The 16,050-nt window shown below is 40.0% G+C and overlaps 1 protein-coding gene and 1 long non-coding RNA gene across 2 annotated transcripts in view; one reads left to right on the plus strand and one right to left on the minus strand.

Annotated features, from left to right (window-relative positions):
* Positions 1-16,050, plus strand: part of ghrhra (growth hormone releasing hormone receptor a) — a 52,424-nt gene that overhangs the window by 15,617 nt on the left and 20,757 nt on the right. The window contains exons 3-7 of the mRNA XM_013270932.3: positions 8,518-8,625; positions 11,101-11,201; positions 11,597-11,694; positions 11,982-12,114; positions 13,665-13,818. Of these exons, the coding sequence (XP_013126386.2) occupies positions 8,518-8,625; positions 11,101-11,201; positions 11,597-11,694; positions 11,982-12,114; positions 13,665-13,818 (594 nt within the window). The remainder of the gene's footprint in view (positions 1-8,517; positions 8,626-11,100; positions 11,202-11,596; positions 11,695-11,981; positions 12,115-13,664; positions 13,819-16,050) is intronic.
* LOC109195364 (uncharacterized) lies at positions 13,731-15,680 on the minus strand. The gene is made up of 3 exons (XR_002056996.1): positions 15,631-15,680; positions 14,854-14,926; positions 13,731-13,805 (listed from the first exon to the last, which is right to left on the minus strand). It is a non-coding gene; the product is annotated as an uncharacterized LOC109195364 (long non-coding RNA).

Below are 16,050 nucleotides of genomic sequence, written 5' to 3' on the forward strand. Positions count from 1 at the left end.
CTCTCTCACTGTCTCCCTCCTTTTCCCTCGCTCACCCTCTCTCCCCGCTGTGTCTCTCGCTCCCTTGTTCCCTGGGACCTAATCACCCCTCAAGGATATCTTCAATATTAGTACAGGGGAATTTGTTGTACAGTGAGCAAAAATCACAAAACCATCAAGCAAAAGGCAATAAATATAGAGAAAAAGCAAAATTTAGCAACATGGTAGGAACATATGGAAGAAGATAGGAATCGGGCGATAGTGGCTCAAGAGTTGGGAGTTCGCCTTGTAATCAGAAGGTTGCAGGTTCGAGCCCCGGCTCGGACAGTCTCGGTTGTTGTGTCCTTGGGCAAGACACTTCACCCGTTGCCTACTGGTGGTGGTCAGAGGGCCCGGTGGCGCCAGTGTCCGGCAGCCTCGCCTCTGTCAGTGCGCCCCAGGGTGGCTGTGGCTACAACGTAGCTTGCCATCACCAGTGTGTGAATGTGTGTGTGAATGGGTGAGTGACTGGATATGTAAAGCGCTTTGGGGTCCTTAGGGACTAGAAAAGCGCTATATAAATACAGGCCATTTACCATTTTACCATTTAAGAAAGGGAGAGAGAAAGAAAGGATTAAAGGGAGACAAAGCGAGAAGGAGAGAAGGCAGAAGGGAAGGAGGAACATTGGAACTGAGGAAGAACGATAAAGAATAAGACAGAGGAAGTGAGGAGGAAATAAGAGAAAAAGATGGAAGGGAGGGAAAAAGAGGTAAGGAGAGATGGGGAGGGAATAAAATGGGGGAAAAATAGGCAGGGAGGGAGATAGGGTTGAACACAGGAGATAGGGAAGAAGATAGGAAGGTACTGAAGAAGATAATGAGGGAGGAACCTCAGGAGGAAGATAGGAGGTGAGGGAAAAATGAGGGAGAGAAGAAGATAGGGTAGCTGAGAAGGAGATAGGAAGGAGGGAAGAAGAAAGGGAGAAACAGAGCGATGAAGATAGATTGGAAGGAACATAGGGCTCAAGGAAGGAAGGTAGGGATGAAGATACAGAGAAAGGACGGCCGAGAGTGTCACGGCGGGGTGCGCCGGTGTGTTTGTTAGAGCGGACCCAAAAGCAGACACTGGAGGAAGGAGCTGGTTTGCAAACAGAAGGCAAGCCTTTATTTTGGCTGAAAACATGAAACTATGAAACACCAAGAATAACTATGAAAAACTGTGACGAAACTATGACTGACTATGATAACAAAAGGTAAAACAACGACTATGACTCAGACTGTCACTGGAACTGTGACTAGATGACATGAGGGAAATTGGCAGACGTCCTGACAATGAACAGTAAGAGACAAAGGACATAAATACACACATCAGGTGATCAGGGGAAGTGGAGACACATGAGAAAAACAGCTGACCAGGATGAACATGACAGCATTAACCAGGCAGACCAGACAGATAAGACACAATAAACAACAAGGGGAACTTTAACACATGGGAAGATGACCCAAAGGAGACCTACTAAACAATGAACAATAACTACAACTAAGGAACCCAGGATCTAATGCCAAAAGGACTAACTATAAACAGTGAATATCAAAATACAAGAAAACACAAAGCGCTGGGTCATACGAACCAGGACTGTGACAGAGAGATAGGGCTGAACTTGGGGATGGAGGGAGAAAGATAGGTCGGGAGAAAGGAAGCAACTGAGGAAAATAATTAGGAAGAAAGAGAGGGAAATAGCTAGGGAGTGAGTAAGAAAGGAAGAGAGGGAGAAAGCAAAACAGAGAGAGGGAGGGCATAAGATAGGGAGCAAAAGCGGGAGATTTGGAGGGAGTTGGGGCAGATAAAGGAAGATACAGAGGGAGGAAGGGAAGAAGATATAGCGGGAGGAACATTGGGATAGAGGAAGATTGAGAGGAAGGGGGGAAAATAGGTAAGGAATGAGATAGGGACAGAATAAATGGGGGTAGAAAGGCAGTGAGGGAGATAGGGAAGAAGACTAAGAGGGATGCAGATGGAAGAAAATTAAGGGAAAAAGGATGGAAAGAGATAGGGTTGAACAGGGAGGGAGCTAGGTAGGAAGACAGCAAGTGAAGAACTGTAGAAAAAGATGAGGGAGAAAGGGAAGGAAAGAGGAAGATAGGGAGGGAGGGAGATAAGAAGAAGCGAGAAAGGACGATTGAGAAGAATGAGAAAGTTAGGGGGTCAAGGATAAAGGAAATCTTTGTCCTTAAAGGGCAATTTGTTGTACAGTCAGCAGAAATCCCACAACCATCAAGCAAAATGCAATAAATATACACAAAAATAAAGAAAAAATGAGCAACATTAACATTAAGAACACAATGAGTAGATAAAGAAGAAGATGGAGGGAGTGAGGGATGAAGGGACATATGGAGGAGGACAGGGAGGAAGAAGGGGGGAGATAAGGCAGGAGGGAGAAAAAGGATGTTGATAGTCTAGTCAACAGGATAATTTGTAATGCTTCTTTAATGAGCATAATAATTTTCAGTTCTGCTCTTGTAATAGGTAAAAATATGTTTCTATTGATACATTATAACCTTTAGAAACAAGCGATTTTTTCTGTATGTGTAGAAATCTCATTAGCTTCATCTGTTTGTCTACATACTCACATCTTTGCTGCCCTTTGTCACTTTTACATGATTCAGTAGCTTTCTATCATACACTGGTTTCTTTTTTCTCATCTGTTCTCTGATGTAATCCCACAGGCTGCCTTACTGTTTCTGCCTGCTTGTTACCTGAAATCACAAAGTTGGGAAAAATAAGGAAAAGTTTACTTGGAGATAAATTATCTGAATTTTAGGAGCGTGACCACGTCTTCGAACACGCCCTTTCCGGTTCTCATCTATATATGACAACCCAGTTCTACAAGCTGTTCGTTCTCGTTTTCATGCCCCAACCTCCGCTTTTCAGTTCTTTCACTTCTTCACTTCTCATTAGTACATGGGGATCTGCCAGGCCTGGGAGCTGCCGCAAGTCCCCTCAGAGGCCTTCCCCAAACCGCAGCTCAATTCATCTTTAAGCCATTCGCCTTCATCTACTAAAAAATGCTGTCAAACCTAAAATGGGGACGTGGGCCCAGCTAGAGAAATATTTTAAATGGATTAAACTGTCAAGAACCAAGGTTTACACGCACAGATGGGACCCAAAAGCAAACTCAATACGAAATTCACGGGAACTATGTACAGATTTATTTCTTTAACATAAATGACCAGGAACAACCAAGGGAACGAGAATATAACTCAAGCCGAGGAAACCGGGAACTGAAATGCCCTGGGAAGCCGTGATCGGGATCGTGGGAAGATGCAACAGAAAGGGGAAACAATTACTCGGACGCAGGAGAACGGAGAGTCAAAACTAAACAAGAATTAGAATGCTGCGGCTTACAATCAGAGTCAGACCGTGGGGCTCGGAGGGGAGGGTGTCCGTGGGAAAATCCTAGCAGGGAAAGATGGAGACTGAGGGAGTTCTCTCGCACGCTGAACAGGCAGGAGGGCGTAATATTAACACAGGTAACACAATACCTGAATAAACTCAGAGCTTAGGAGACCCAAGCTACCACCAAGAGTGACTAACGGACTGGCGTGGAGCAGCCGTCCGCACTGGGTGAAATAGTCCTGCTGCAATTGGCTGGGATGGAATACAGGTGTGATGCTGATGGTCCAACCCGAGGGCGTGGCCACCGAGGCAACCCGAACGCTCCCCGGATACTGCTCCCACGGACCATGACATAAACTACTAGACTACCTTTTTAAATGACCTGATTTTGGATCATGTTTTTGTTTTTTACCGTATTTTTAAATGGGTCCCGCCCATGGACACTAACAAAAACAAACAGGCACAAAACAAACCCTGATGGAGTCATCCAGGGAGAACTGAGAGACTCTGGGAACAAACTAAGAATAAACTAATCAGCAGTTTGTAAACTGGTGCTAGGGCAGATTTTAATAATAAACACATCTTTAAAATTGTCAGTTTTCATCAGGTTCTCACATTAATTGCAATTACAACAACAACAACTTCCAATTTTCTGGTTTGGAGCAGAAAGAGACCTGCAGACTAGTTTGTCCTTGATTGTTGGCGTGCTTCTGAAGCGGATTCCTGGGAGTTCAGTAAAAATCTCTCATAAAGTATTATTACTCTCAGCAGTTTCCCATTTTTTTCTTTCTAATGTTTTTGATGCTGTAGCATGCGGCAAAGTAAGGTTTATGAGCTTGCACTTGCTGTGGTTTAGAGCTGGTCAATTTGCTTCTCTCGAGTGATAAAACTTTGTTATAAGCCAGTGTGAACACCTGAGATTTATGTCTGTGCGAAATGCTGCTGTCATAGACTGGACTCGGGAGTCCTGATCACAATGTCTCAGTCTCACATCCTAAAAGAGATTTTCTTAATGAGAAGGTAATGAAAACTGTCTGCATGTTATGGGGTTTCAGATAGTCCTATTTCTGATGATTCAGGTTTGCAGGAATCCTTCATTGTCCTCTGAAATCCATCCAAAAAGTTAATGGCCTGTAGGTAATAATCCAAGCTTCAGATTTTCATTCAGGGGTTTTCTGTGCCTGAGAAATACAAACATATCATCGGTGTGTCTTCTGCACCGCACAGTTTTTTGTTTGGAAAAATGTTAAGTTTCTGCCATTTTCCTAATAATAGATATGTACAGTAGATGGAAAACATCCATCCATAGCTGTCACCATTTCCTGACTTAGTTTGTCCTGAAAAAGTATTATTTTGAAGAATCCACTCAGTGAGTTGCACAAAAACATCACTAGTGGACATAAGGTCAATCCGTCTGCGCCTCAAATAGTATCTTAAGGCCATCGGACCTACATCATGTGCTATATTACTTTTTACATATCTAGGTTATCATAAAGTGCAATTCTAGCAAAGAACATGAAACCCCAAATTGAACAAGCTCACTGAAATGAGTCACCAGATTTGAGTCTGGTAGTAGAGCACCTTGCAGATTTGGCAATAAAAACTTATATCTTAAGTGTCCAAAAGTTGAATCTGTTCATCTGGACGTAGCGTTTTGTGGGAGAAACGTTTCGTCACTCATCCAAGTGACTTCTTCAGTCTCAGCTTCAGCTTCAGTCTCAGCAGTCTCAGCTGACTGCACTGACTGCACTGTCCTCAGCAACAGGACCACTCTCAGCATCGCCCTGAGTAAATGTGGTTATCCCAGCTGGACTTTTGTCAAAGCTGGGAAGGCACCTAAAGAAAGCTCCAGCCGATCCACGAGAGAAGGACAACCGCTGCCCAGGCGAAAACCTGTAGTCATCCCATATGTGTCAGGAGTATTGGAACAGTTGAGACGCATTTTTTCTAAACACCGTGTGTCTGTGGCTTTTAAACCCCAAAATACGCTGCGCCAAAAACTGGTCCACCCCAAGGATCGGGTCCCCCGACACAAACAGAGTAACATAGTGTATGCTGTTAAGTGCCAGGAGGATTGCCAGGATTTATACATCGGGGAAACCAAACAACCTCTAGCGAAGCGGATGGCACAACACAGAAGAGCTACCTCATCAGGCCAGGACTCTGCAGTTTATTTACACCTACAGGCCAGAGGACACTCTTTCAAGGATGAGGATGTACACATCCTGGACAGGGAAGAACGCTGGTTTGAGCGTGGAGTCAAGGAGGCCATTTACGTGAAAAGGGAAAGACCATCTCTGAATCGAGGAGGGGGCCTAAGGGTACATCTTTCGCCATCTTACAATGCTGTGATTGCAGCCATTCCCCAACTCTCTGTGAATGGTACTCATGGCCATTGATCAGTGGGTTTTGGTCAGTGATTGTTGATCAATGGTCATGGGAATTTGCATAATTATGATTAAGGAACTGACCTCACAGCCCATTGTTCCTTCAGTGGGCTGGTTTCAGTCATTATGCAAATGTACTGTTTATAAGGTTTGGGGAAACCTGCAGTCAGCTGAGACTGAAGAAGTCACTTGGATGAGTGACGAAACGTTTCTCCCACAAAACGCTACGTCCAGATGAACAGATTCAACTTTTGGAGATTTACTTTCCTGGATGATTGAGAATGCATCAAGACATATATCTTAAGTGACTTAGTTGCTTATTTTCTCACATACAGCCTCTGGTACACTTTTCCCTTTGTCAGCCACCAGTTAAGAAAGTATTTATTACATCAAGGGTCACAAATACAATCGAATGAATGGCAGCAGTAGGACAGAATTTGCCTCACCAACATCCTGCCGAGTGCAGAGCAGTAATCTCCATTTCAGATGCAGGCGGGCTGTGTTTATGTTTTACTCAGAAATCACTCTTGCCTCCGAAACTGTTTTATGTTCCTCGAAGTTTATGGTGCCTGAGGATTTGATACTTTTTTCTTTTTTTCAGAGAAGAGATTTCCTGCTTAAAATGCATTTGACATTTATTTTGATCTCACCTCAGCCTTTGGCGTAAATGAAAAAAAAAAATCTGCTTACATTGCCTTTTTAATTCATCACTGCTGTTGACATTTATCCACGGTGCACTGAGATGACTGCAGATATTTGGTGCAGCACACGCACCATTTATCAGCACAATTAAAATTGATCAGACAAGCTACTCCATCCAATCATCCACTTTCTCCTGTCAAATCTGTCAACTCGATGAAAAATGAATTAGTCCATTATACACCGGCGAGTAATCCGCGGTTTATATAGAATGTATTTGATGAAAAAAAAGTGAATGCTTTTAATGTGGGCCAATCACAGCTACAAGACTCTGGACGGGACTTGTCAGCTGGTTTTATGCATCACTTTGGATTTATTAGGTCAGGATTAATATAAATACCCAATTTTAATTTTACGAGAGTGAATATGTGACTTGGCAATCAGGTCACCTGAATGTACTGTGTTTGCACATGAAGGCCTGAGGTTTAAATGCGTCTGCGCCGTTCTTCATAAATAAAACAGCAGGATGTATGTCACGCTGCAGGGAACTCTTCATAGCATTGCTGGAGTTCAGGGCTTTTTGAAATGTACTCAGTCTTTCATAAACATGCGAGATGCTGAGGCTGTTGATGACGACTGAAAAGCATTAGATCTCATTTTTCCTTCGTGGTACACATAAAGACACCAGATAATGTTGATACGATAACAGAGATATTACAAACACTGATGTAGCAAATTGTGTAATATCTACATAGCTTATTGGAGCTCAGATTCTTTTTTCAAATGTATATTTATTATTTACATATCTAGTATTTCTACTGTATTTCTCAATTTTTTAAAAATTGTTTTTAAATGATTATTTCTTTTACTTATCTATTTTATATGTGTATTTTTCTGTTTGACATCTGTTGTTGACAGTAAAGGACACATTTCATTGAACAGGGAAACATGTTTCTCTGCTGTGCATATGACAATAACTTTGAAACATAATGATTGTGCTTGATGGCGAGGGGATCATCACAGTAATTGCGAATCATCCCGGATGGCACAAAAATGTCTGAAACAAACTGTAATGTCAGTTTAATAGTTGTGGAGGTATTTGTGATCAAATACGGCAATGGGGACTAAACACACAAACACACAAACACACACACACTCACACACAATCAGAAAACACGAGAAGGTTTTCAGACTCAAAACAAAGTTTGCTTCCCGTTTCACAGTCTGAGTCCTGAAGACGAGAGAGAATTGAATAATGACTCGTTGCCATTTCTCCAGATTGGTGTGACAGCTTGAGCGCAGCAGACAGAGCTAATCAGCTGAAGATAATTAATTAAAAGTCAAGCATACTCAAGTAACATTCAGAATAGTCGTGTTTTAATAGTTCAGTTATACAAATCTCAAGCCACATTTCATTTAAGATTAGACTTAAAACTCTTCTTTTTTTATGAAACTTTATAAACTTGATAAAACTGTCCCTCCCTGAGGCTGGTTCTGCCGGGTTCTTCCTGTTAAAAGGGAGTTTTTCCTTCCCATTGTCACCAAGTGCTTGTTCATCCCAGGCTGACTGATTGTTGGGGTTTTCTGGGGTCTTCACCTTGCAATATAAATATCTTGCCAATAACTTTGTAGTAACTGTTCTTGCAATTTTGTGATATATAAGTAAAACTGAAATGAATTGAATAGTGAATATTTTGTTCATAAGGGGCCAAACTTTCGTGTAACTTTTAAAGTGGTCTTTAACAAACGTTTGTAGATGTTCAATAAATCACTGCACCTATTTCCCATTTGTAAACATATGAGGGGTAGCTTAAGACTTTTACTGTATATTTTGTAAAAACTGTAATTGGCAAAGCTACTAAGTAAAGCTGTAAATGTTTGCATAAATTTAGTGAACTTGACCTGTTCTAATTACCTATGAAGTTTAAAATATAAGTACAAACTTTTAGGATGCGGTTTGTGGAAGTAGAGTTATTCTCACTAAAGCTTGACAAAAGAGATGTTCAGCTTTGCAGCTGGATTTTGCACTAAATCTTGAGCACCTGAGTGTCTATACTGTCAGAGCATCAGAGTGTCAGCATTGTGACAGTGTTATTAATAACTTTCTGCTGCTTCTCCCTCTGTCTCTGTTTGCAGGATGTAAAACAGAGTGGGATGAGATCGGGTGCTGGCTGAGAGCTGAGGTTGGGCAGGTGGTCAATTTGTCCTGCTCTGAAGTCTTCCAGCATTTCTCCAGCAATCAAGGTTGGTTCCTGCACCAGCCTCAGTGAACACAGAAAAGCACAGATCCTCATAGCCAAATCATCTGATCACCAGAATTGCTAAAATAATATAATGTAAAAATCAGATTCTTGGATGCTGTGCTGTCGCACCAGTACTAAGTCTAATTATCTTCACTGGATAATCAGCACAGCTAATGCAGGCTGGAGTCACTGCTGGAGAATCATAGCATGTATTATTCATGTATGTTTGTTGGCAAGAACACACACACACACACACACACACACACACACACACGTATATATATATAATATGCTCTAGGATGTTTTTGGCAGAAGTGGTTTGAAATCTTGTCTGCAGGGTTCATTCATCACAATTTGACATCCTCTTAGGCTGCTGTCTCCTCGAAGAAAGTCTTTGTGACACCGTGAGAAATAAGTTCTTTCTTAATAATGGGCTGTTGCATTTACCAGTTTTTATATTTACACATACGTGTGTAAATAATGCACATGTATCCACGTTAAGATTTTTATTAGCTTTTTCTTTGGTTAAAACAATTACATGCTTTGCAACTATTAAACTGGTCCTTATAGGACAACAAGTAAACATTTAAAATGACGCGCACAGACAGAAATATTGGTCTGTGCACTGTTGTATTGTTACAGGATCATTAGTGGAGGGAAAGCCACATTAATTAACAAGTAATGCTCTTTCCTCCTTTACCTTGATGGAAATAACGGCTCATTATGATCTGAATTGCTGATCACCCAAACAAACAAGAGGCTTTGCTTTCAGCTGCACAGTTTGCAGCATTTGGACTCCAGTCGGTTTCTGTTTGCTCAGAGGAAATAATGAACAAAGAAAAAAACCTCCTGTTATGTATTTTTATACATCTTTGTTCTGCTAAACAGCAATTCTGCTATTACCTATGCGCTATCTCTGGCAAAGACATTTAAATACACAGTCCCACAAATACCGGATGACTTTCTCCTGTCACCCGCTGTATCCAAATGAACTTTAACTAAAAGCAGACGTCAGTGGACATAAAAGAATAAATCGTTTTTTGACTGAAAGGACGATGGACCGAAATAGTCTCAGAGAGGAAATACTGGTGCAAGTGTACCGGAATGATGACTTAAAGCTTGTAGGTTAAAGCAAGGAGTGTAAAGCAATTATGATTCAATATTTAATTATAAAGGAATTAATCAGCTCATGGTTTCACAAGCATTTTGCAAATTTTTAAATATTCTTAGTTTTTTCCCCTTCACACAGCTGCAGGGAAGCATATCATTTACTTAAAGTACGTCTCTTCGATATGTTTACGTGAAAACACTGCTGCAGTGTGAAAATAGGCTCCCCTGAGCTTATGAATGAGGTTCTGCATATTGTTTAACTGTCCAGCCAGCAACTTCTGTTCAATCTCACAGTGTTGCTGTTGGTGACAGCAAGCGGATGTCATTAGTCAAAAATCACCGTACACTGCTGCTTTGTGCTAAACAGCAGATACAGTCCCAGAAGAAAGCACAGTGGAGACTTTAGAAGATAAAGAGCCAGATATTTCCAAAAGAAGTTGGAAGAGACCAAAGTGAGCTTCAATAGACTGAGTAGAGGATTTGCTTCAAATGTAAAGGAGAAAAAGAAATTAAAAGATGATAATGGTGTAGCAGTTATTAGCCCTGAAAGATAAAAAGGAAAATACACCTGCAGAGTTTCAGTAGGTTTCTTCACTTTTCAAGAACCCTAAAAGTTAAACTTGAACAAAGGAGCCAGGATGTAATTTCAACAGCATTTCACAACAAAAAGGGACGTGAATAATTTTTATTCAGGTAGATTTAAAATAGCTCTTATTGTCAGACAGTTGTGTTGTAAAATGTATGAAAATGACTAAAAACCAAGACAGAAAAGGACACTTGGCGTAACAAAAACAGCTTCACTGAGCTTCTAAACCCGGGCTGTCAAACAGCCTGCAGGTCAGAACTAGCCCATCAGACTGTCCCACTGGAGGGATTTGAAAAGTGCCAAAATTGTAGAGAAAGAGGGCATTTAGCAGTTTCACCCAAACAGCGTGTTGAAAGCTAAAGGACAGGAGACTGACTGAACATTGTTGAGATCTCAGGGTGTTCATCACCATGTTTTGCAAATGCATGGTGCATTACATGTGAACATTTTCAGCAGGTAGTTGTACGTCTTTATAAGAAAGAGAAAATTTGAAGGTGTTATTTATAGGTTCCCATGCAGTGGTTATGTGACCCATAAACTGAACTGAAATTGCAGCTTTCATTCTTAACAGACTGAAAAAGTGGCTCCAAGTGGTTTGCACATTCCCCTTGCAAACAAAGAGATCCCCGGTTTATTCCTGGAAGGAAACACAAATCCTTTTGGGGTTGTGTCAGGAAGGGCACAAATAATAGTAAAAGAACAACATTCATATATTTGTGCGATTGAAACACTTGAAATTAACTGTCTCCTTGCGTTCTCTCTTTGGATTCCCCACATTAGGGTATGTTTACAGGAACTGTACTGCTGACGGTTGGTCGGAAATGTATCCACCCTATGAGGAGGCCTGCGTGTTCAGCGATGACAGCGAGCCTGAGTCCGAGGTATACGGACATGTGGTTGTAATCATGCCAGTCAATGAAGGATGAACATATTGTTTCTACTTCCTCTATCGCTGTTTCCTTTTTATGTCAGACCTATTTGTAGTTAGCTGTGAGGACTTTTGTTCCAGGAATAAATGTAAACAACTCAGGGGAAATTACAGGTCCTGAAATTGTTTATATATTTGAATAACCACACAGTTTAAAGTACATGTTTTTCAGTGTTTTAGTATAATTGCCACTTTTTGTATCTAAAGCTTAAATAAATTATTATTCATTCATGAATCTTAGAAAGAAAGAAGCCTTGAAGTTGCAGGGATTTGAGTCAGACTCACAGCTTCAGACTTTTATTTTGATATTTTTCTAAACTAACAGTTTCTCTGTTTCCCCGTCTCCAGACGAGTTACCTTTATACCTTCAGACAGGTTTACACCGTAGGCTACGCCACGTCACTCATCTCCCTCATTACAGCCATCGTGGTGTTCGCAGCCTTCAGGTTAGACCAGAGCGGCACACACACCACCATCTGCACCCACAAAAGGCCAATAAAAGGGAAAATTTCTATGATGCCGACACATTCAGGATTTGTGTGGTTAGGACCGCATCTTATAATTTTAGGAAAATATGCATATATTCATATGATAAAGCCTCAAAGAGTCTTTGTAGTACTGAGGATTATGAATCATCTTACACATGCAAATTCATGAAGTTGTTTACCTTCTTCTTCCACCTTATGAAATATTAATTTACATGCAGTATACGCTTTACGCTATTGTTACGCAGGAAGTTCCGCTGCACCAGAAACTACATCCACATCAACCTGTTCGCCTCCTTCATCCTGAGAGCCAGTGCCGTCTTCATTAAAGACACCGTGCTGTTTGCTGATGAGACCTTGGACCACTGCTCCATGTCCACGGTGAGGGGCTCTAATTGATGTTTGCATCACAAAATAGATTCCCACATGCTGTGTGATTGAGTTAACAGTGGAAACAGAGAACGAGGAGGGGAAGACACGTGGCAAAACGATGAGAGGGAAAATCCTCTCATTAGACTGATGAAATCTTTTAGCAACAATTTAAGATTTTTTTTATGGTGGAAAAAAGAGGTTTAAATCTACGACAGACAGACAGACAGACAGACAGAGAGAGAAGGTTATATATATATATATATATAACCGTAGGAATGATCTGAAGTGGTCTTTATGTTAGTGGGGTCTGAGGGAGAAGGAACTCTGTTGGGTCTGTAGTGTGAAATGGAGTGGGTGTGATGGGTTGTCCATGATGGACAACAGTTTGTCTTTGCCCTCCTGTCCCTCTGTGACTCAAACGCCTCCAGATTCTGGCCACTGATTAATTTGTTGTTCCTGCTGGCATCTCTGGCACAGATGCCACCCCTCCAAGCAGACAACAGCACTTGCTGTTAAAAATTGGTTTTGCCGTTTTGCCTCAAAGGAACTGAGGTTCCTCAAAAAATAGAGTCCATTCTGTCATTCGTGTGAACACCCTAGTACCTGTAGCCGTCCACTGCTTCAGTCACCCATCATGCTAATGGGCTTAGTCACCGGAAATCAACCACCATCTCTTTTGAGTGGCTGACTTTCAGAAGGAGGTGGTTTTCTGCCAGAGTACTACACATAGCTCTTCATCACCTCCCACTCCTGCCCTGTCCCTAATACATCCAACTACTGCAGTGTCATTAGAGGACTTCTGCAGGTGGCATGATTCATTCATGTGCTGGAAGGCAGAAGGTTATAGAGTGAACAGGAATAGCGACATGACCGTCCTGTATATATTTTGTATCAGGATCTCCTTATATAGAATGTACTGAATATGCTTTTTTTGCATGTGCGTGTGTTGGATTTGGAGAATAGGTTTGTTTCTTTTTTCATGAATTGATTTTAAAAAACAGCCTTTGTGGTTGTTCTTTATTGCATGTTTTGGTCGTTGGTCTCTGTGTACATGCGTTTTATTGCTTTTTTGTCATCTTTGGTTTTTATTCTTTTGTGTATCTTTTGTGCGTTTTTTTGTGTTTTTATCTTTGTTCAGTTATTGTTTGGTGCTGGTTTTACACTTTTTGTGTGTTTTTGTGGTTATGTACTGTAGCTCTGCTTGTGCACATCTTCCTGTTGGTTTATATCTGTAGATTTTGCTAATTTTGTGTTCCTTTTTTTATTGTTTTGTAAATGTTCATTTCTTTTGCAAGTCTTTTCAAATTGTCATTTTGTGATTCTTTAGGTTTTTTTATTTTTGTTCTTTTTTTAATTGGTTTGAGTTCCTTGGTGCTTATTTTGTATTTTTTTGTACTTAATTGACTTCAGTTGAAGTTATAATAAAAGTAGTATATAAAGTAAAGTAAAGTATATAAAAAGTATCACTACCTTCCCTTTTATTACACAAAAAGATGTATTTTTATGTTAAATAATGACACATCCAGTTTTTCTAGCTTTGTTTTGTTTCCTCTCTATAGACAGCGTGCAAGTCAGCTGTGGCTTTCTTCCAGTTCAGCATCCTGGCCAATTACTTCTGGCTGCTGGTGGAGGGCATGTATCTGCAGACGCTGCTGGCGCTGACCTTCGTCTCACAGAGGAAATACTTCTGGTGGTACATCCTGATTGGATGGGGTGAGTAAGGGTGACTGAATTTGTCATTACAAAAACAATCACACACTGTAGTTCCAACACAAACACTAAAAAACACAGAATAAAATGTGACCCACAAACAGATTAATATTCAAAAGGGTTACCTTCTCAAATCATTTGTTAATCACGATCAGCTCTAGTGATAAAGCAAACACTGGTGAAATAGAGACAGGGCCATAAAACATAGAGGCCAGTTGAAAGGGGAGATGCTATAAATATGATAGGAAAACTTCTTTTTTTGATACAAATAAGCTCAGTTGTGGATGCACAGACAAACAAATTGCTTTATCTGAAAATATGCTTAGAAAGTCAAACAACTTTTTGTTTTGTGGTTTTGACTACTGAACAGTGTGTTTATTGTCCTAAACAGTCAATTAACTCCTTTTGTCCTTTGTCTGTGTATGTTTATATTAAGTCCCATGATTTGATGTTTTTGCTCACACTGGAATATTGTCAATTTGCACCGACATGTCAAATGGGCAAATTAAAATACAGGTTTCCTTTGTTTCTGTGTACAAAAGCACAGCCTCTATAATTGTGTTACACAAATTAATACAGATTTTTAGTCTTTCTGAATTAGAAAATTCAGAAAGACTAAAAATGTAATTCTCCTAGAATTAAATGGGATTTCATTGTGTTTCACTTACAAAGGGGTACAAATTAAAGTTTTTACAGGAAAGAAAAAAATATTTTCACTGCAAGTAATTTTTAGTAGTGTGTAACTTTGGGTAATTTAACAGAAATCCAAATAAAATTTTCCACAGCTTGCACTGTGCAAAATACATTGAAATTCAATTGAATAATATGGGAAAACACGCTTTGTTAACACCCGTATGATGTTAACTTGTTAAATGGATTGCAGCATTTAAAAACAAATGTTTTATATAGGCAGGGAGAGATTGGTTTAAAAAAAGGCATTTCACAAACTATCTATTTAGTGGTACTCTTTAAAAAACTAACACTGTTGAATAAGCAGTATTCAAGAAGGACAGTAAAAGAGGAAAATGTAATAAATACCTTTAAAAAATGCAAAAATGCAAAATTGTGGTCTCCAACAGTGATTGGTTTTCTCGCTACATCCCAGATGTGTCTGTGTGTGAGAAAAACACTATAAATGATTGATTTGAATGAGCAATGTTTTCAGACTTGAAGAGACTGTACCCTTACAAACAGGATGCCTGTGAACTTAAAAAACGGAAAGATTTGATAAATAATTGAATCGGTGTTGCCAGGTAAAAGCAGCATTGAAGCGTCAAGTCACACAAAAGCTACCTCCCTACATGTTTTTTCTGGAACTACACTAGCTGATCATCATGTAGCCTGACAAATACAAAACAGCAACAGTTCATCTAACTGTTAAAATATCACATGTCAGAGCCCATTAAAAGATGTAAAAGTGATTAAAATAATCATTAAAATATATTTTTTGCTAAGCGGAGAAATCATAGCAGTTAGCATGTTAGCTGCTAGCAAATATTTAACCAGTGCTAGCAAGCCACTTTAACCTCCACACACAGTACTGCTCATGTTATACAGTAACTAACTAGCTTACACAACTACACGTAAAAAAAAAAATAGCCAGTAAAACATCCAGAACTTATCATTAGCTGTATATTTTTGGTTTGTTTCTCCATTTCAAAGAAGCTCTCAATGGTTTTCTGAAGTCCAGACTAGTGTAATCCAGTGGAAATCATTGTCATCATCATCATCATCATCATCATAATCGGTGTCATCTCTCCAGGCAGCCAGCCCATTGTTAATTCTGCTTATGGCTAAGTTCTTCACTTCACTCACTCTTCATTGTGTCTGACACCATCATCGGCCACATCTGCTCAGTGTTGCCAACTCCTCAGTAAGGAAAATCGCTATTGGCTGTCCTAAAAATCGGTAGAAGTCGCTAAATGATGTCATCGCCTAATTTGCATAATTGGTCATGCTAATGTAATTGTAACCTACCTACATTGTTGGAGAGAGAAATAACATTGTGGAAGAGACATAAAGTGAGTAAAAAAAACGTCCTAAATGCAGTTAGAATTTATTTAGAACTACAAATTAAATTTCTTTTAGAATTATTGTTTTTTAATGTCACAATTCCAACCCTGCTCCTTTATCCGGGATTGGACCGGCAAAATGACCCGAAATTGGCGTGTGTGTGTGTTTATTAGTAGTTTTAAACCTTGTGATCCACAAAACAACATAACAATAAAAGAAGAA

Source organism: Oreochromis niloticus, linkage group LG18, assembly GCF_001858045.2.
Source record: "Oreochromis niloticus isolate F11D_XX linkage group LG18, O_niloticus_UMD_NMBU, whole genome shotgun sequence".
Taxonomy (NCBI): Eukaryota; Metazoa; Chordata; class Actinopteri; order Cichliformes; family Cichlidae; genus Oreochromis; species Oreochromis niloticus.